Source organism: Corvus cornix, chromosome 21 (assembly GCF_000738735.6).
Source record: "Corvus cornix cornix isolate S_Up_H32 chromosome 21, ASM73873v5, whole genome shotgun sequence".
In the NCBI taxonomy this organism is placed as follows: domain Eukaryota; kingdom Metazoa; phylum Chordata; class Aves; order Passeriformes; family Corvidae; genus Corvus; species Corvus cornix.
Genome location: NC_046350.1, coordinates 2,622,946 through 2,642,771, shown reverse-complemented (window position 1 = coordinate 2,642,771; position 19,826 = coordinate 2,622,946). Strand labels below are relative to the sequence as shown.

The 19,826-nt window shown below is 43.2% G+C and overlaps 1 protein-coding gene across 1 annotated transcript; it reads right to left on the bottom strand.

Moving 5' to 3' along the window:
* Window positions 1-2,855: 2,855 nt before the first annotated feature.
* UTS2 (urotensin 2) lies at window positions 2,856-6,901 on the bottom strand. The gene is made up of 4 exons (XM_010405819.3): window positions 6,545-6,901; window positions 4,247-4,357; window positions 3,719-3,762; window positions 2,856-3,092 (listed from the first exon to the last, which is right to left on the bottom strand). The coding sequence occupies exons 1-4, from the start codon at window positions 6,645-6,647 to the stop codon at window positions 2,976-2,978; spliced, it is 375 nt and encodes a 124-aa protein (XP_010404121.1). The 5' UTR covers window positions 6,648-6,901; the 3' UTR covers window positions 2,856-2,975.
* Between the last annotated feature and the right edge of the window lie 12,925 nt (window positions 6,902-19,826).

Below are 19,826 nucleotides of genomic sequence, written 5' to 3'. Positions count from 1 at the left end.
ACAAAAGTAGCATCATACTGAAATCAGAAAAGAAGGAAGTAATCTTAGATGAGTACATAACTGAAAGTGCTTCTGGTAAGGTAAGTGATGCAGTTCCTTGAAATACAGGCATCTTGAAAGTAACATTGGATATATCATTGCTGAAGGTTTATTGATTTTTTTTTTAAGGGTTAGTTGGTCATTTTAAGCATTCTTAAAAATGTGAGTCAAATTATCTATCTATTCCAAAAAATGAGGATAAATGAATAGGCTTGTGAAATGAAAAATGTTCAGGATGGTTTTATGTTTCTATTCAGAGATCTAGGCTCTGCCTGTCCATGTTTCTGCTTTGTCAATAGCACTCATCCTCCTGCCAAGTTCTGGCTCACAGCTGTAGCTGACACATTTGTGTGGATGTCAGAGGTGAGCTGCCTGCTGTACTGCTGTATTGTTGGCAGATGGTGAGAAATAAAAATTGGACCTGTGATGCTTAATCATCCCATTCTCAGAAGTAATGGGCCTGTGTTTTCCATCGTAGGTTTGCTCCACAGCAGCGTGGTCCCTGTCAGGATACCCATCACACGCTGCTGTGTGGCTCTGACCGGGGTCTGCCTGCTGGGCTCCCAGCTGGAGCTGCAGTTTGCCCTCTGGCACCGGTGCACATGGGCTCAGGATGCTGCTGGCTGACTTCCCCAGCTACACTTTCCGATGGAAAAGCAAACCTGCCTGGCTTCCAGACCCTTTCTACAGTCTTGTTAGTTCTCTGTGACAGTTCCAGCCCTGTCTGTGGCCTGCAGGAAAAGCTCCGATGTGAAAGCTGGCAGGAGCTGTATGTCTCAGCAGGGTGGGGGAGAAGCAGAGTTTGCCCTCCTGTGTCATGAACTGGCCAGGCTCTCTGCTTGTGGGCCCTGGACCTGAGTTTATCTGGCATCTGCCAGGAATGTCCTTCAGGAAGGAAGCACTTGGCTGCTCAGCAGTGTCTCAAACAGTTGTGTCTTCAAGAACTACCGGTGATGTCCAAAGACAGTCTGAGCTCCTTCCTTTCCAGAGGCAAGGACTCTGACCGACAAAGTTTCAGGCTCTGATGGAATTCTGGTATATCAGAATTAGCTGAATTCCCCCTCAGCCCCTGCTGCTGTGAGCTGACCTAGCTGGAACAATAAATTGATTGGGCATTGCTTCTTTAGATGCCAGAAATGTTAGCAAGTATTTTGCAGTTTTAAAAGCTAAAGTTTCACTATTTATAGCTCAATTACCTTGTCTCAACCCCATCCTCAACACCTGACAGCTCTTCATTTCTTTACTCTCTTAGGTAGATGGCTAGTGAACTTTTTAATTCTTGTAATATTTTTTCTATTATCATTCACTCTGGTTTTATTTATTTAGCATTATGCTTGCAATTTTTGAAAATACATATATTTTTTTTCCCCCAGTCTTCTTAGGCTCTACACTTCTCCCTGGCTATATGTCTATCTTAGCTGGTTATTCATTTAGATAAATTGGAAGTCTTTTCTAACAAGTTTTTATTGGCTGCTGAGGTAGCAGAAAAGGAGTAATTTCCAGAGAGGCACTGACTTGATGCCCTGTGTAAGAGAAGAATGAAAGTTTAACAGATTTCAAATAGCTGCACAGGGCATCCTGCTGCTCTGACTTTGAGGACATTTTTCTCTATTACAGCTGGCATCACCTGTCTATAATTCACATGAAGTGAACAAGCTGTTTTAAGCCTGTAGGCTTTGTTTAAACAGCACAGTCAGAGATTTATCATGTGTACTGTTGAGATCAGTGTAGCCTGTGTATCACTGTTAGGTGTTTACTTCAAGCTTCCTGTGAGCCTTGATTGGCGTGAGGTTTATATAAAGTATATATTGAGCAGGGGAGCGCAGCTCAGACAGTTCGTGCATATTACCAAAACTGGCATCCCCCAGAGACGATTCCTGACTGTTTAGCTCTATTTCTTGCAGTTAGTATCAGAAGGTACCCAGGAGTGAGAGGGTCTGGTGCTACTCTGCATACAAAGAAGTCAGGCTAGAAGCCTTTCGTAGCTGCTGTTTTGTCCTCTCCTTTATTTACCTTACATGCCAAGATACAGCAACGTTATCAGTGAGTGGTAGCTCAGGGGAACAAGTCTCACTGTACTTGTGTCCAAGCCAGGAGGTGGCTTGTCCTGGTAACACAGATTATCTATGTCCATGTATCACCTTCCTGCACCTGTGTGTGCAGGCACATAAGTGCAGGTCACAGACACAGAATCTTTCAAATGGTGTCATTCCTGCCTCCACTGACTGTCCAAATCTGGGTGTAAAGTCCTGACAATCATGTTTACCTTCTGTACTGTGCTTGATGATAATCATAGACAATTCTTAAAGCCCATGGTATGCACAGGCAGCCCTGTTGTCATGGGTAGCTGGGGGCTGGGAAAAGAGCAGAGAAATAGATTTGTGGGTCTTGTTACAAGTGACCGAGAGAAATAGTCATCTCCAGCAGCAGTGGGAGCAGATGCTTGATCCTGACGTGTGCTGATTGTTTTTGTGGTGCCTTGGGGATGGCAGGAGGGGACTGGGCACTGTTAAGCTGCCATCCCTTCCCTGCTCAACATCTTCAGGGAATGGAACAATGACCCTTTCTTCCTGGCACCCTAATCTACATCAAGTGACAAAGGAGAAAGTCCCCTTGCCTCTGGGCAGTTGAGCTCTTCTGGGAGTTTTCACAGAACCCCTCCAGAATCTTACTTCCCCTGCCCAAGTTCTCTTTGTGTTGTGTATTTATCTCTTTCTCCCATTACTTTCTTCCTGTTGTGCTGAGCTCTAAGAAAATACTACATTGGTCACAACATAATTGCAAAACATCAAGAATTTATTCATTTCCAAGTAGCGTAGAGTCTAAAGTTAGGCGCTGCCTTCATGTTTCTTCATTCTCATTTTAAATCAAGCGAATCTATATACATGTTTTCAGACATCTGTATAAATTATGCAGCCAGTCAGGGAGTTTCCTGTTTACACACAATATTTCCAGAAGCACTCAGAAAGATTCCCACGTTTCTTGTACTGTTTCCTGTCCTTGGTCAAGAAGCGTCCCAGCAAAGCAATTCGAGGATGATTCCCATAGAAAGTCTGAAATCAAACAGCATTAGAGAGGTTACTGGTGGATGATCGTTGTTCTCAGTGGGAAAGTATACTCTGCACTACCCCCACCCTTCCTGGTCATCCAGCCCTGTGTTCTGACTGGAGAAGGAGGGGACTGCTCAGTGTAACCTCTGCTTTAAATGTTGCACTAAAACTTGTCTCTGTGTCCTGAGATTTACATTTGATTCACCAGGAAGTGAACAGGGATTATGTTCTCCATGTACCTAACGGTTCATAACAAATCAGATAATACTGTGCAGCCTGTGCTTGGGGTGGGAGGGGGAAATACTGGTGCCTGGGCTGATGAAGCTGGAAATTGGCCTTTACTTAGCTGTTTTTCGGGGGGGGGGGGTGGGTGCGGGGAGGGGAGTGGAGGGTTTAGAGTTAAATAGTCTGGATTACTTGCTCTTTTTTTTTTCCTTTTCCATTTTCTTCCCTCTCCCCTGTCTAACTGCTAAGTAATTCAAGCTTCAAGAACCCTTTGGTGTACAGCTTTAGTCTATACTGTTCATGAAGTCTAGGGGTCTGAAATGATGTCTCGGTAACAATTCTGTGTAGTTTAAAATGTAGAGTGTTATTTTCCTTGTTTCAGTGACAGATGGTCATTTACTTACCTCTTTGATATTTTCCCCTGGGTTGTAGTTGCTGGGGGTAAGACCTGTTAGAGGGGAGACACAATGAAATGTTTTACCATTTAGAAAACATGAATTTGGCAAGTAATTCTCATGTGCCAAAATGCTATAGCCGACAGAGGTCTTGGACTGGAACGTGCAAGGGTAACATCTGTTGCTTTCCAAACCATCCATTGCTATTGATTCTGCACTTTCTGCAAGTAGTGATGTTTTGTAGGACTGCTGTTTTGTTCTATCTGCCAGCTCCTCTTAGGCCAATATTCTCCTTGCCCTAGTTTTGCTGTCTGGAAGTTTTGCAAAATTAATTTGGAGACTTTATCAGGTAGTGTTGAGCTGCAGGCATGGCTGCTCAGCAGGTTTCCCCGACGTCCCAGTTAACTGAATGACAGCTGTTTGTTGCCTGTGCATCATGTTGTATTTCAGCAAGTACCTGGGAGCTGGGTTACGGTATCTGTGGAAGCTGGAAGTGCAGAACATGGGCACCCTCCCATTGCTGTGGTAAATCCTCACCTGCTTTGTTGTCCTCAGTCAGTGTGCCCAGGAGCTCTGGCAGGAACTGGAGCAGGGAGGTGCTTCTGAGGCTGCTCAACCTCTCCAGGTTTAACCTCGAATCTTCATCAGCTGCCAATGGAAGATGACAGAAACAGGCATAGGGTGAGTCTATTGCTTTGCATCCCTGTTTGTCTGTCTCAGGTGATTTTTGATCAGATCTGTTGGCCCCACCTGTTGAAGACTTTCATGAAAGCACCAATCATCCATCCTTATTTAATTATTATAATAGGGAATAATTGATTTTGTGTTGCTTTCCTTCCAAAGCTTTGAGAAAAGATACCTTCCTGGAGTTAAATCTCAGATTCTCATTTCTCTGGCAGATGTTTTGTTAAGAAAGTTTTTGACCAACAGCAGCCCCTCCTATCATTTGAGGTACTCAACCTTGTCCTTCCAGTATACAGCTGAGACTTGTATACAATTTTTAAAATTTTATTTTAGTTCATTTCTTTATCAACTAGTTCCTATGCTGGAGCTTTCCTATGAATAATGACAAAACTTCCTGTTTAAAACTTATTAACCTGCTCAGTTTTCTAAATGCAATAAAAGGTGTGGAAGGGCAGGAATAAAGGTAGGAAAACTTACAATTTATTTTGGCAGCTGTGCTTCTCATCACGTATCAGCCATCTCTCATTTAATGTGTGTACCAGTACAGATGTTACTACTTTTTCCAAAACAACAGCTTGCTGGTAGCTGATAGAATTAATTTATCTATGCATAGCGAATTTAGAATTCTGTGGCTAGCCTTTGCCCTGTGGCAGGTTGCCAACAGAAGCCCTTAACAGTGCTTTATTCCAAGTAGCTTGGGTTTTTGTAATCAGAGCAGTAAATTTCATCTTTGCTAATATAGAGCAGACATCCAAACTTGTGGGCAACCAGAGGGTGTCACTATCAAGCACTATTTGTGTAGATGAATACAATTTTGTAGTTGTACATGTTGGTGACCCTGTGGAGTTTCAGTTGCTCTGACCTGCAGGGAGGAGTGTGACTGTGTAGCTCATCACATGGATATGTAAGAAAATAAACTGAAAACATTTGCACAAAACATTTCAAGAACTTGCCCAAAGATCAAGACCTTGAAGACCTTGGATGTGCATGTTATTAGCTTATTCACTGCATAAAAGGACATTTGCAAAGGACAGCAGGGATTTCATTGTAGGACACAGAATAAGAATATAAAAAATTCCCAGTGCCATGTGGAGATAATCCAGATTATTCTTTAAAGCAGGGCAGTGCTAGCAGGTAAATTTGCTTTAAGATTTAAAAGAACCCCCAACCCTCTTTAAGAGAGTTCTTCTTCTATCTTATCACTCCTAGACTCTTTGTATTAGTAAGGAGGATTTAAGAAGCACAGTGTCTTGAAACTAATGCAATAATGGTCAGAGCCAGCTATGATGTGACAGCTATTACTCATATTGAGTCAGGGGTACCTGGAAATGCAAATTACATAGTGGAAGGCTTGAGAAGGTGCTGGCTTAGTGACTCCAAGATTTTCAAAGCAAACTGGGGACTGCTGATACCTATAAACCAGCACAACAGCTGTTGCAAAGCAGGTAAGAATAGCCACTTTTTAATAGTCAGCTTTATGCAATAACTTTTGGGTTGGTTTGCCTGTTCTTTCAGAGCTCATTTCAGGAAGTCTTCCAGTACCAGTCAGGTCTGATGACAGTAACCTTCCGGATTCTGCTATGCATTTTTGCTAAGCCATTTCAAACTTTGAGCATCTTTCTCAAGCAAAGATTTATTCTTTCCCTGGGCTGAATGGAATCTGAATTAGTGCAAACAGATAGCATTCTCAATATATAGGAGTGTAAGACAGACTTACCTGTTCTTGATGTTTGCAGTAGGTTTCCCCCTTTTTAAAAACAAAATAGCTCGTTTCAAAGGGTAGAAACAGGAGAGACTGTACAGCCAAGTTTGTTTAAGTTACCCAATGCCTATGAATGCTCAGACAGACACTGAATACCAGCTCAAATTCAGTGCTGTAAGGCTCAGATACCTTTTTCTCCTCAATGAGTACCTTTGCTTCCTGGACCTCAAAGCAGCAGGGGGTAACTGCTTAGGGCACCCAACCTCCCCATTGTACAAGACCAGCACCCACTGATATGTCCCTTGTGCTGCTGGTGTCCTGAAGGCATTCCTGCTTTTCCTACAGCTGAGCAGCACAGATTGAGGCCCCTTGGAAAGCGCACCTTCTGCTTTTCTGGTTTTACTGCTCCAGGCCCTGCATTATAACCATTAAAATCAAAAGACTCTTACCTGAGTGTTGATACGACGTCTCACTGGCATTGATGATGGGGAGAGACAAGAGAGGACAGGAGAAGCTGACGATAATGAGACAGCAGAGTATCAGTTTATGCATCGTGGCTGTGTTGGATGTTTCGTTTTGTCTAACCCTGTAACTCAGAACTCCTGTCTGACTGTAGCCTCAGCTCCCAGTTTCACCCATTATATAGCCACTCATGATCTCATAAATACCATCATGTTCTCTCCCCCCTTCAAAAAAAATCCAATGAATTTATTGCCCATTGATTCTAAATGGAAACCACTTTGCATTGATGTAATTTTTCAAGGTAACAGTTCATAGACAATAAATTTACTGTCTTATAGCTTGGTGTACAAAATGGATATTATATCAAACCAAGCACAGTAAAGTTTATAAATCTGGCATTAAAAAAAAAGTAACTTTCAGTTATAAATCATGAGTTAACAAAAGGGTCAGACGTTGGTTGAAATGACCAGGGCAGTAAGACAGCTGATTTATGAGCCTTAGCAGCCTTGACGCAAAGCATCTGATATGAAATGCACTCTTTTTTTTCTCTTCTTTGTGAGATGGATGAATGTGTTGTGTTGTATTTGTTGTGCCAGAAAAAGTAAAAAAGAGAGGAGTTAAAAAATCTTGTTAACTTACAAAGATATGGGGAATTCAAATTTTTTATTTGTTTTGCCCCCCCCCTTGCAGAATTTCACATCTTTTTATTTGGGAAGACCTCATCCAATGGTGCCCTAGAGAACTGTCTTGGCAGAGAAAGTACAGCTTCCATCTGGAGACTTCTTGGTACATATAAATTGCTTTGGTTGATATTAAACATAGGTCCCTCGGTAGACTGGAAGACCCTTTTCCATTTCACTTATCTTCTCTTTCAGTTGGAACTAACTACTTAATTCTGAGTATGTTAGCAAGGTTTTTCCCCTGTTTGCCTTTTGCTTTTGCCTAATGCTAACACAGGAGTTGCCTTATATAATCTCATCACTTTAGTCCTTGACTATTTCTCTCCATCTAGTGTATTTTGTCTTATTTACTTCCAATTTTATTTATCATATCACAGAGCAAGGACTGAGTGGACTGGTCCCTCACCTCCATTCTCTATGAAGTGTCATATCCAACTGTATAGAGCCTTGAAAATAATAAAAATACTTTTATTGCTTATGGCAATACTCTTTAATGGTGAGAAGATAATGCCTGTTCGTAACAAATTGAGGTTTGTTACTTTTCTGTCTCTCTACTCAAATGGTTTCATCTTCAAATGCTGTTCAAAATACTACAAAAACCAACTAATGTTACTAAAGTTGTTTCCTTATGCTGAATTTTGTGATAATTTTCAGTTGAAAAAGGGTGAGCTTACCTGCTTCTCATCTTTTTCCTTTATTAGCATTTCCTGTTGAAGATTAGTTTTTATATTGTACATCCCGTGGCTTCTAAGACTAATTTCAAATTGGCTACATCAGTCACATAGAACAGAAGTATTTCTGCTGCAGGTCTAACTCAAAGGGAGCAGTCCCCCCATGGGTGGGCTAACAGGGTGTCCAGAAACACCCTGTGGGCTCTGAAAGAGGTTGAAGTTGGAAGGCACCTCTGGAAACCACATAGTCTAGTCCCCCTGCTCCAAGCAGGGTCAGCCAGAGCAGTTTGTCCAGGAGTGTGTCCAGTCAGGTTTGAACAGATCCAAGGATGGAATGGGACAGAATTCCAAAACTAAGCTCGGTAAGGTCCTTGGCATCCCCACCTAAGTTCAAATGCTCTGATCTGAGTGCACAGGTGGGGTGTGGGAGAGATGGGAAAGGACCTGCAGAGGTCCTGCCAGCCTAAACTTCTCTAAACTTCCCTGTTATGCACAGAGAGGGCTGGTATTTGACTTGCCTTGACTATTGAATATATGCTTCAGGTACCTGAACTACAAATCCTGTTTCTCTGGACTTCTCTTTGCTGAACTGAATGTTTATGACAAAAGAATTTCTCTACAGAATTAACCTAATGCATTTTATTCCTCTCTTTCCCTGTGCTTCCCTATGAGAGAAATAAGTAACAAGAGAGGAATTCTCTCTCCTCATCTGAGTCATGCAGCTCTTCGTTCCAAAACTGCAGACAGTAATTAGGTCTGATTTGATGCATGATCTCACTATTGGTGCTGGATGCTCTGTACCAATGCTTCTCCTTCAGTGAACTATCAATGACAATGGTATTATCAATATTCACTCTAAGCATCCTCCAAGGAAAGCTAATGAAGCGCTCTTACAGCAACTGCTGTCCTTTGTCTTTTCTCAAGGAAGACTCAGCCTCTTAGAGCCATCATGAAGTGCGTCATGCTCAAGTCGGGCAACTTGCCCGCAGCTTATTGCCTCTGCTCAGGTCTGAAGTTGTCACTTAGACACTCTTTCCTCTCCCAAAATGTCAAAGGCATCTCCCTCGGGCCACAGTGCCAACGTCATCATGCAAAGCGGAGAAACAGCTCATCCTAAACAAAGGTACAAAGGATCCATGGGAGAGGGAAGTCAATGGGAATGGCACTTTGAAAACTTGGCAATAGATTGGAAATTCTTTTGCAATATTTTGTGGTGAAAGTTTTCAAAGTTCTTATTTATGCTTATTTATTCTTTCAAGGGGCTCAGGGCAGCAGTAGATAGATAAATTACAGCAACAGGGTTAGATAAATTACTGAGCAAATTCTAAGCATTAAATATATGTTAACCTATCATAAAAGATTATCCTTCATTATCAGAAGAAACAGCAATTCTTGGTTTAATAGGATGGCTCATGAAGAACAAGTTGCTAGTGAAGCCAAGACAACTTTGAAAAAAAATAACGAAATGAAATGACACAACGAAATGAATCAAAAACGTCCCCAAAAATTATCTACTACTGTGCAAAATAGTATGGATGAAATGTAATCTATAATGCAACAGTTCTTTCCCCTGTTGTTAAGTGCTTTATGGCAAGCAAACATGAGGTATTAGTCAAATACTGTAACAGCTGGCAAAACCAGGAATTCCAGACGGTGTGATTTACCAGTAGCATTTGTATGAGGGACTTCTTCAGAGGATGTAACTTCTGGTGTAAAACTTTGGCTTAAATTTAGTTTACAAGAAGAGAGGTGTGCAGTAGAATGATTTTGTACTGGCACTGTAATTGCAGATGAGCTCGTTATTGTATGAGCACCCATCTCTTGAATTTTACCGCCGTTTTTAACTTAGCATCTTGTTTCAATGAGTTATACGTGTTGGCTGGTATGACACAAAAACATTTGCACTGCTGTTTATTTTTCTGGTAAGGTCTAGTGTATGGGGGCCTGGGGGGTTTTTCTTTGCTGTTACTGCAGATATCTGTCCTCATTAACACCTAAAAAGTTTACTTTGATGTAAAATTTAACATTTTAGCTGATTATTCAGCTTTATAACATGATTATTAGATTCATTTTTCATGCTGAAATAGCTACCCCGTGAGGTCATATATGTAATAAGGTGGTTTTTTCCTGCTACTGGATTGCATTGCCCTATTTATACTCTGCATATCTTGAAAGTAACATTGGATATATCATTGCTGAAGGTTTATTGATTTTTTTTTTTTTAAGGGTTAGTTGGTCATTTTAAGCATTCTTAAAAACGTGAGGTCAAATTATCTATTTACTGAGCCTGTTTGGAGAATAAGGAAACCAAAGGAAAAAGCTAACCATAACTTGGGTCCCTGCTGTTAACTTTCTTTTTGAAGATGCTTCCTCTTCTCACTGTGTGTGAGCTGCATTGCAGCACATTTGGGGTCTGTTCTCTGTAACCACACAGCACTGTTTGGGTATGCATGGGAGTATTTGATCTTTTGAATTTCTTTCAGTGCTTTGTAATACCTCTGACAGGTTCTTACCTAGGCTCTCTTGTTCTGAGGTGGGTTGAAGGTGTGTAGGTGAGTGTGTGCTTGCCTGGACACAGGGGTCTGTGTGATGAAGATGATGGGTCCTTAGGCCTCTCTGAAGATACTTTATTTTGCTACAGAGTTGGCAAGGTCTAAAAATTCTCGAGCATGGGATCACAGCTGCCCAAACACTGCTCCTTTGTAGTACAGTTTCCACCAGTTTGAGGGGAAAAAACCCTCTTGCTCTTTGGCCCTGCTGTGCTGGCCCACTATAGTCTGGGTATATTCTCCAAGTGAAGCTTGACAAACTGGTCCCTGATTCCCCTGTCCTCTCAGCACTGCAGAATTACCAACCTGAACCTTCATGCTGTTTGACGTGAAGGAAAGTAAATCTGGCGTGACTGAGGCTTGGAAATCCAGCACATCAGTATCTTACGGGAATTGAATTCTGGATAACACAGCCGCAAACAGAGGAGCAGAAACCAGATCTTGAAATAAGGCTTCTTTCACAAAAAAAAAAGTAATGGAACTAACTACGCAATTACAGCTTATTTTTAAAACTGAAATTATGACAGCAGAGTGTGTAAGGAAAGAGAGGAACACATCTGCAGCAAGCCTGGAACTTTCTCTGTACCTTTCTCCTGCTATCCCAAGGTATCCCAAATAATCTGTTCAACTCTAATAAGAAATTATAATCTGGGTAAAAGCAAAAAACCCCCTTCTTTGTTTCATTTTTCTGGTCATTACACTGGTCATCACAGAAAGGAGCACAAAGCAGTCTTGCTGAAAGGCATAGGCTCTTTGTTAGCTCTGTCCTTCTCCTCATTTCATCCGTCCCAGCTGTAGAGCAAGCAGGAGCCTTGGGCTCATCTCATGGGAAGTGCACAGGTTTCTGTAACACTGCTGCACTTGGAACCAGTAAAAGTTCCCAAGTTGGGCTTCTTTGTGGTGGAGAACTCCGTACTGAGACGTAAGGTAAAACTTTGCAAGGTAAAACTTTTAGAGTAGTCCAAATCAGCTCTGAGCTAGCCAGCGCTCCAGTCCTTCCTTCCCGAGGTGGGGGGTGTGGGGACAGAGAAGAGTTGGGAAGAACAGAGCCAGGTGAGCTGGGTTTCGTGCCGGGTTTGGGGGAGAACAGAGCCAGGTGAGCTGGGTTTCGTGTCGGGTTTGGGGGAGAACAGAGCCAGGTGAGCTGGGTTTGGTGCCGGGTTTGGGGGAGAACAGAGCCAGGTGAGCTGGGTTTCGTGCCGGGTTTGGGGGAGAACAGAGCCAGGTGAGCTGGGTTTGGTGCCGGGTTTGGGGGAGAACAGAGCCAGGTGAGCTGGGTTTGGTGCCGGGTTTGGGGGAGAACAGAGCCAGGTGAGCTGGGTTTGGTGCCGGGTTTGGGGGAGAACAGAGCCAGGTGAGCTGGGTTTGGTGCCGGGTTTGGGGGAGAACAGAGCCAGGTGAGCTGGGTTTCGTGCCGGGTTTGGGCCCGGGGCTGGCGGGGCTCGGGGGGCGCTGACCCCGGGAGGGCCCCGTGCCGGGAGGTGGCGCTGCGGAGCCTCGGGACCTGTGGGGCTTGGGGTCGGGGTGTGTGTGTGTGTGTGTGTGTGTGTTTGGCTGGGGTCGGGGTGTGTGTGTGTGTGTTTGGCTGGGGTTGAGGGGTCAGGGTGTGTGTGTGTGTGTGTGTGTGTTTGGCTGGGGTCGGGGTGTGTGTGTGTGTGTGTTTGGCTGGGGTCGGGGTGGGTGTGTGTGTGTGTGTGTGTGTTTGGCTGGGGTCGGGGTGTGTGTGTGTGTGTGTTTGGCTGGGGTCGGGGTGTGTGTGTGTGTGTGTGTGTGTGTTTGGCGGGGGTCGGGGTGTGTGTGTGTGTGTTTGGCGGGGGTCGGGGTGTGTGTGTGTGTGTGTTTGGCGGGGGTCGGGGTGTGTGTGTGTGTGTTTGGCTGGGGTCGGGGTGTGTGTGTGTGTGTGTTTGGCGGGGGTCGGGGTGTGTGTGTGTGTGTGTTTGGCGGGGTCGGGGTGTGTGTGTGTGTTTGGCTGGGGTCGGGGTGTGTGTGTGTGTGTGTTTGGCTGGGGTCGGGGTGTGTGTGTGTGTTTGGCGGGGGTCGGGGTGTGTGTGTGTGTGTTTGGCTGGGGTTGAGGGGTCGGGGTGTGTGTGTTTGGCTGGGGCTGGGGGATGTGTGTTTGGGTTTGAGGGGTCAGTTTGTCTGTTTGGTTTTGGGGAGGTTGGTGTGTGTGTGTTTTGGTTTGGGGAGGTCAGTATGTGTATGTGTTTGGTTGTGTTTGAGGCTGTTGGTGTGTTTGGCGGGTTCAGGGGTGTATTCAGATTTGGGGAGGTCGGGGTATGTGTTTGGCTGGGTTTGGGGGTGTTGGTGTGTTTGTGTTGGAGGGGTTGATGTGTGTTTTGGTTTGGGGCAGTTGGTGTGTTTGGTTGGGTTTGGGGGGGTGTTTGGGAGTGCTTGTGTGTTTGGCTAGATTTGGGGGGAGTCAGAGTATGTGTGTATTTATATTGGGGGGTCCATGTGTGTTTGGGTTGAGTTTGGGTGGGGTCAGTGTGTGTTTGATTGGGTTTGGGGATGCCAGTTTGTGTTTGGGGGAGTCAGTGCATTTGTGTGGTTGGGTTTGAGGGGGGTCAGTGTGTTTCTGTTTGGTTGGGTTTGGGTTTTTCTTCATTATTCTCTTCTGTTTCCTTCTTGCATATGCACATATTTCTCAGCTAAGTGACTCTTACCTGGTTTTTTGAAGAATGATTTAGCATGATCAAGAGACTTCTTACTGTGGAGGAAGTACCTATACTGTGTATTCCTCAGGCATTGGTTTTTCTTGAGTAGCTTTACTGGTAGGAGTCAGCATCAGTACAGGCACTGGTACTGTATTGGAGGCTCAGCCTACTAAGGAGCACCCCAACAATGTGTGGATCAAAGCAGAGCAGACAGGTCAGGACAGAGTCATTATCCAGGAATGGGTCTTGCATGGAGAGTGGTGTGATCTGCTCTGCTTTCCCCTGTGCTGCTTCCTTCTCCTATCGCCTTTGCTGTCTTGGCTTTTCTAGAAGCAGTCAAGGCTGGTTCTCATGATAAGAAGCTTGGAAGACCTGCCTTTTTTATGTCATTTAAATCTCTGAAATCAGAGTTAAAGCATTTTGTGCAGGCTTTTGGCCTTCATGGGGCTTTTATGTAGCAGACCCTTTGTTAGTCCTTTCTTATGCCTTGTGCCATTTAATGTACTATTTTACCTTTCCCCTCTCTTCCTCCTGAGCTCTTGTCTCATCTCTGGGTGTCTGGTCACCTGCACCACTGTTGCAAAGAGCTGGTGCCAGTTCACTGCCCATTGCCTTGGGCTCCCACTGCCCACAGCTCAACCTGCAGCTCACACTGCAGCTGCACACCAAGCTGTCTGCACTAAATGTATTTCTCAACAATATTATCAGCAGCCCAGGCTGTATTTCTCTTTTTAAAACAATAGCATAGTTTTTCTGAGGTTTAATTTAGGTTGTAATAAAAAATTATCAAGCTTATCCTGCTGCAGAGATAGGTGTGATTGCTGCATACTATGACATTTTTCTCCTGTTCTTAAACTTACACCATTCACTATTTTTTAAGTAGAGTATTGAGGGGTCTTCCAAACAAATTATTGTCCTGGAGGCTGCCTATGCAGACACCTATTCAGCTAAAGATTTAAAGGAATGAATTCCAGCTTAACATTTCTGTCTCCTAAGGCTTCAAATGCAATTTTTTAAAAAACTGGTACTACTAATGTCAAAAAGGGAAGCAGCAATTCCCTGCTGATTCTTTTCTTAGTAGTTTGGATGATGGGGTGGGCAGGCCAGGCTGTTGTCTTTTACTTTTTCTGGCCCAAAGTGAAGAAGTGCAGAAATAGTAAAGAAGCAAATTGCAAGAGATGGATGAGGCATAAGAATCGTCTTCCAGATTTCCCTGCCTGAGACTACTTCATACTTTGTTAACTGCATGGTGCTCTGACTCATTGCTTTCTTACTAAAAACCCTTTTATTGGAAACTTAGTAAAATTTTACTGTCTTTTAAGTTTATGCCCTGTTTCATTGTCTAAAAGAGCTAGAGGATAAGGACTTTAATCTGCAGTGGTGATAGAACAAAACAATGTTGTCAGAGGTGTCCTTGTGCTTTTTAAAAAAATTTTTTTCTATCTAGCTTTTCACATTTGGTGTACACATGTTCTTCCTGTTTTTATCACAGATTCTTAGAATTACTTATCACTCCAATATCCATAGCTGATATCAGAGGACAAATTTCAGGTACTTCTGTAGAAGTTCAGTGTGTGGGCAGGAGCCACTGACTAATTAAGAGGAATGCTAATAATCGTTGGCATTTAGCTGTCGTCCACTTAGCGTAGGCAGTAAATGAATGGCGCACAAAAGCAGACTTTAATTTTTTTACTTTGCTTTCTGACTGCATAATCCCTTTAATCCTTTGCTATCAGAGTTTTTTTATTAATTAAATGGAATCTCTGCAGGCTCAGTGATTCACATTTCAGGGCAAATACGTGTATTTAATGGGGGAGGATTGGCATAGGTCTCATTGGGCAACTTGAGGTTTAAAACAGTTCTTTCAAGGTTATTTTGTAAATGAATGTGTGTTCTTTGGCAGTCAGCCGTGTAGGATCTTTACTGTTTAAGAGCTGAGTTCCAGTTTAGCAAAGAATTCCTGCTGCAAGTGTTAACTGATTTCTTTGTGATCACTGACTGGTGTTGACTGGGGTAGAAAGCTGTCCCTGGGAACGGGAGTGACCAACAGGAGTAGGAATTAACAAAGGTGAAGGAAGCAGATATCAGATCTCTGTCTTTTGATGTGGCAAGTTCAATGTTTCTTGGTCTAATGGGGTCAGAATCCTCTTTCCTGCAAGAATTCCCAAGGCATATTTATGATATAAGAGGGTTCTGAAGAGCAGTGAGTCTTTAGTTGGGTACTCTTGTTCTTTTGCTACATATGCATCTTTTATGAGTGAGGGTTGTAACAGACAGGACCAGCTGGTTACTTCTGAGCAGAATCTTCTGCAGAGATATGGAAACGAGGAAGATCCATCTGTGCATGGTGCATGCATATGTTTCCTATGCTTGGAACAGTGGAATTAGGACCTGGATCACCAGGAAAGGATATATCTGATGAGCTTGTTCTAGCACAGTCCTGTATTTTCTCTTGATGCTCTTGCTGCCAGCTGTGCAGCTCCTGTCCTGTAATGTGCAGAAGAACTATATTCCGGTGAAGGAGGAAAAATGCTGCAGATCTTTGCAAAGAACAACACTCCAATTAGCTTTTAGATGCCATTTATGATCTTAAAGGTCTTTTCTCAACCTAAATGATTCAGTGGTTCCTACTCATGGCATCCATATCTCCACTAGTTCCTGTGACAATCCTCCTTCCTTAAGCTGAAGAGAGTGATGGGGAGGTGTTTCTGGCTGTTTGCTCAGCTCTGTTCTTGGCCTTTTCAACTGGGGAAGTGAGTTGATTTTACAAAGCTTAGACCACATAGTGTCCCATCCCAGCACCCATGTAGCTTTTCTAAAAATCCTCTACAAGACAATCAGGATTTGTGCTTAGAAAGAAATAATCCATTACCAACCACCATATGTGGAAATAGGATAAAGCGGGAAGCCTCCAAAACTACTTTCATTTAGTGCTTGTTTCTGCCACCATATTCATGTTTTATTTATATGATGATCTCTTTATGTGTCCTTAGGAATGACTGGAAGAAGGTGCAGAAAGTTATATAAGGTCACCTAATTAGCACTGCCACAGCACAGTAAATCTTTTTCCTGTTCTGTAGTTCCCTGAGGCAGATTTAATCACTCTTGAAAAGCACACAGTGTTACATGTTACAGCCTCACTGTTCCGTGTGAGAAGTGTTCTGATCACAGCCCACCCTACTGAGGAGTGCACGGTGAGAGGCAATGACAAGAGAATATGTTACTGTCATACCCACTGGGTTCCTGAGCACAGTGCCTGTTCAGCTTCTGAAATCTTTTAACTCTCAAGTTAAAGAAGAGCAGCTTCCTTCTCTTATTAGAACTCTTAAGTTTGAGGGGACCATCAAGAATTTCCTGTGCTTACACTTCTACTTCTCTAAGGTAATACATGTACTGAGGTGTGCCACAGCAAGGCAAAAAGTTGCATTATTAAGGATACCTGTAACAATAATAATGTGAATGGGGGTGTGGGATTTTGGATCTTTTGTGATGAGGTTGTAGCTTGATAAGACAACTGTGGTGCTGAACTGCAACGTGCAGCTTCTTTGAAGTCAATAATGTATTCTTCCCACCACTCCTTTCAAATACCTGTTCACTGTATTTTCCATTCTAGTTTAAGAAAAATATATATTATCCTTTAAATACTCCAGTAAATATTGGTTTAGGCATGTCTGTACGTTTATGTTAGAATTGTATTCGTTTTCAAAGTTGCTCTGAAGTTTGTATGAAGGCGCACTGACTAAAAGTAGTGCGATGCCTTGGTTTTTTCTTTTTGTCTTTTTGCTTTCTTGCAGACCTGCTTAGTGTTCTCTTCAGGTTAAATGGTTTATGCTTGTTCTAAGTTGACAGTATCAAAATATCAATGCTGTGAGTACTAGAAGGATTTTTTAATGTTAATATTTCTCAAGTCTATAGTGTTGTAACTAAAGGCAAATTGTCTCTCTTACCTCTCCACACACCTTCCTCTTTTTTTTTTTTTCCCCCCCCCCCCCCCAAAATTGGGTTTGTTCTAAACCTGCTGAAGTGTTTGTATGCAGGAGAAAAGTGAGCTAAAGTAACCTAAGATTTGGTTTAAAACTGACTTAAATGGGTAACTCGGATATTTTATTTCAGTTTTGAATGGCTTGTTTCAGTTTGGGTTATGTAAACTGAGAGTAGGCATAACAGGTTTAAGATGCATTATAAGTCATCCATTAATTGAAGTAGGTGTCTTTGTATGCAATTTTCCATTTTCTAAATCAAATAAAACTTGATTTATTTTCTTAAAGCAAATAGGTTGGAACAGGAGAGATCTTCCCTGGTTTCAGGATGTGTTCAGGTGGTGGTTTCTGTTTGTTAAAGTACAATCCACTTTGGTTCAGAGAATTGGAGGAATTGTCTGATGCTTGACCTGACAGGCACCCAGGATCTAGAAGGTAAAAGGAAACACCATAGGTGATATGACAACAAACTTCTGCCAAATGGTGTTAGAGGGAAATTCCATTTTCTATGTAGATTATATTAAAATTTCTTATTACAGTGAGGGCAATGACAGTATCCAACAGCTGTTATGCTCAGCTCTCTGTTCCCGATGCACAGCTAACACAGAACCTGTGGGATGGAGAACCTCTTCTTACAGCCCCTGAAGCCTCCCTGTATCAGGGAAGGCTTGTCCATAGCTGAGAGAGGAACTGAGGGGACACTTGGTAATAAAATAAGACTTAGTATAATTTTAAGAATGAAACTTACCTTGACTTTAACAGGTGACAAAAAGCCAAGTGGAGTGGTACAAGTTGCTTGTTAAATAATACATCCTCTGTGTTAAGTCTCATCAGAGTGGACCGTCTCCTATGAAGGTTTTTGCATCATCTGTGTTAGAGTCAGAATGACTGTCAGAGAAAACTGTGCTTCTGTCCTGTGAAGGATCTGATAGAAAGACTGAAGATAAGAAATCATATTCTGCTTTAAAAAAATCATCTGACGTTTACATGTTTTAGAGGAGCCACTACAGTTTCAGAGTCTCTGTCATCCAGAAGTATCAGGCACAGACACACCTGTTTCTATATGTGGAGACGGAGGTGAGAAACAGAAACCCTTTCGCTAGGAACCTTCCACTTTCCTTAGCCACACAATTCTTGCAAGAAATTACGAAGCCAAGACATGTGACAAACACAATTTTAATTACTGATGCCACTAACTATGCCAGGAAATTGTGCTGGTTCTGGAAGCAATAAAAAAGCAGCAGGCTCCTCTGCTTATACTTATCTTTAAAGAGAATTCGTCTCCTCCTTCCAGGCCTTCAGAACTCTGCTGACATCACTTGGGCCTCTGCGCGTGGTCTGGCTAAGAGGGCACTTTCTGACTTCCAAGAAAAACAAATGGAAATTCAAAAAGCTTGCATCTGGCCTGTTACCTCATCCTCGGCCACCTGGGCTGCTTGAGAGTCATTGGGGCATTCCCAGTTCCATTTTGCTTGCTATATAATAAATTAAATGACTGTCAAAAAGAAGAGACATGCACAGAAAGCAGACAACATTTAGTGCCCAAAGAGTTATCCTAGAACTACAGAATGATTTGGGCTGGAAAGGACCTTAAAGATCATCTAGTTCTACTCCCCTGCCATGGGCAGGGGTGTTACCAATAGCTCAGGATGCTCCAAGTCCTGTCCAGCCCGGCCTTGAGCAATTCCAGGGATGGGGCAGCCACAGCTTCTCTGGGCAACCGCTGCCAGGGCCTCACCACTTTTTTAAGTAAAGAATTTCTTTCTTAACATGTAATCTAAATCTCTTCTCTTTTATCTAAATCTAAATCTCTCCTCTCTCTGTTGGTGTCCAAAGTCTCTCTCCCTCTTTTTTATAACTTCCCTTTAAGTCCTGAAAGGCTTCCATCCCCCTGGCGCCTTCTCTTCTCCAGGTGAACACCCCCATCTCTCCCAGCCTGGCTCCAGACCAGAGGTGCTCCAGCCCTTGGAGCATCTTTGTGATCTCCTTTGGACCTCCTCCAACAGGTTCATGTTTTCCTTGTGCTGAGGACCCCAGACTTGGACACAGCACTGTGGGGTCTCAAGGGCAGAGTGGAGGGGGGAGAATCACCTCCCTCAGCCTGCTGCCCGCTCCTCTTTTGGTGCAGCCCAGGATGTGGTTGGCCTTCTGGGCCAGCCAGGTAGAAGGACTGATCTGCATTACTTGTACATGAACGGGTGTGCTGATTTTAACACTAGCAAGGAATTAAACTCCAAATAAGCCACTTTCTTTTCCCCCATCCCTTCCAGTGAGGGAGAGACAATAAAGGAGAGATTATGGGTTGAAATAACAATTTCCTAAAATCACAAACCAGTGGACTGAGACACACAATAACAACAGCTGTATTAATAGCAAAAGTATACAAAAGAGAAGGTGTTTTATCCACAAAAGGGTATTCACCATCGGGAACAAAAAACCCATGGTGGCAGGTGCTTCCCATTGAGGAAGGCCTTTGTCCTGACCATTCCTCTGTCCTGTGCCACGTGGTATTTGGGAAACAAAGGCAATAGGGGAAGAAGAGCTCCCATGGTGAATGTCCCCCCAGCCTGAAAACAACAAAAAACAGAGACAAACAATCCCCAGACGCTCTGTTGTCCAAATCAGAGTGGGGTAGCCACTTCACTGAGCTCGGTTTTCTGCAGATGCTTGTGCAGCCCCTTCTCTTCTGTGCGTTGGGGCAAAAAATGTCCCTGCTGTGGTGCTGACCTCGTGCC

Excerpts from the sequence above, each read along its gene's own strand:
- UTS2 (XM_010405819.3), bottom strand. The coding sequence starts at position 6,647 with ATGCATAAACTGATACTCTGCTGTCTCATTATCGTCAGCTTCTCCTGT. Across the intron at positions 4,358-6,544 it reads GACGTCGTATCAACACTCAG|CTGATGAAGATTCGAGGTTA; the intron begins GTAAGAGTCTTT and ends TTCCATTGGCAG. Across the intron at positions 3,763-4,246 it reads GACTGAGGACAACAAAGCAG|GTCTTACCCCCAGCAACTAC; the intron begins GTGAGGATTTAC and ends CCCCTCTAACAG.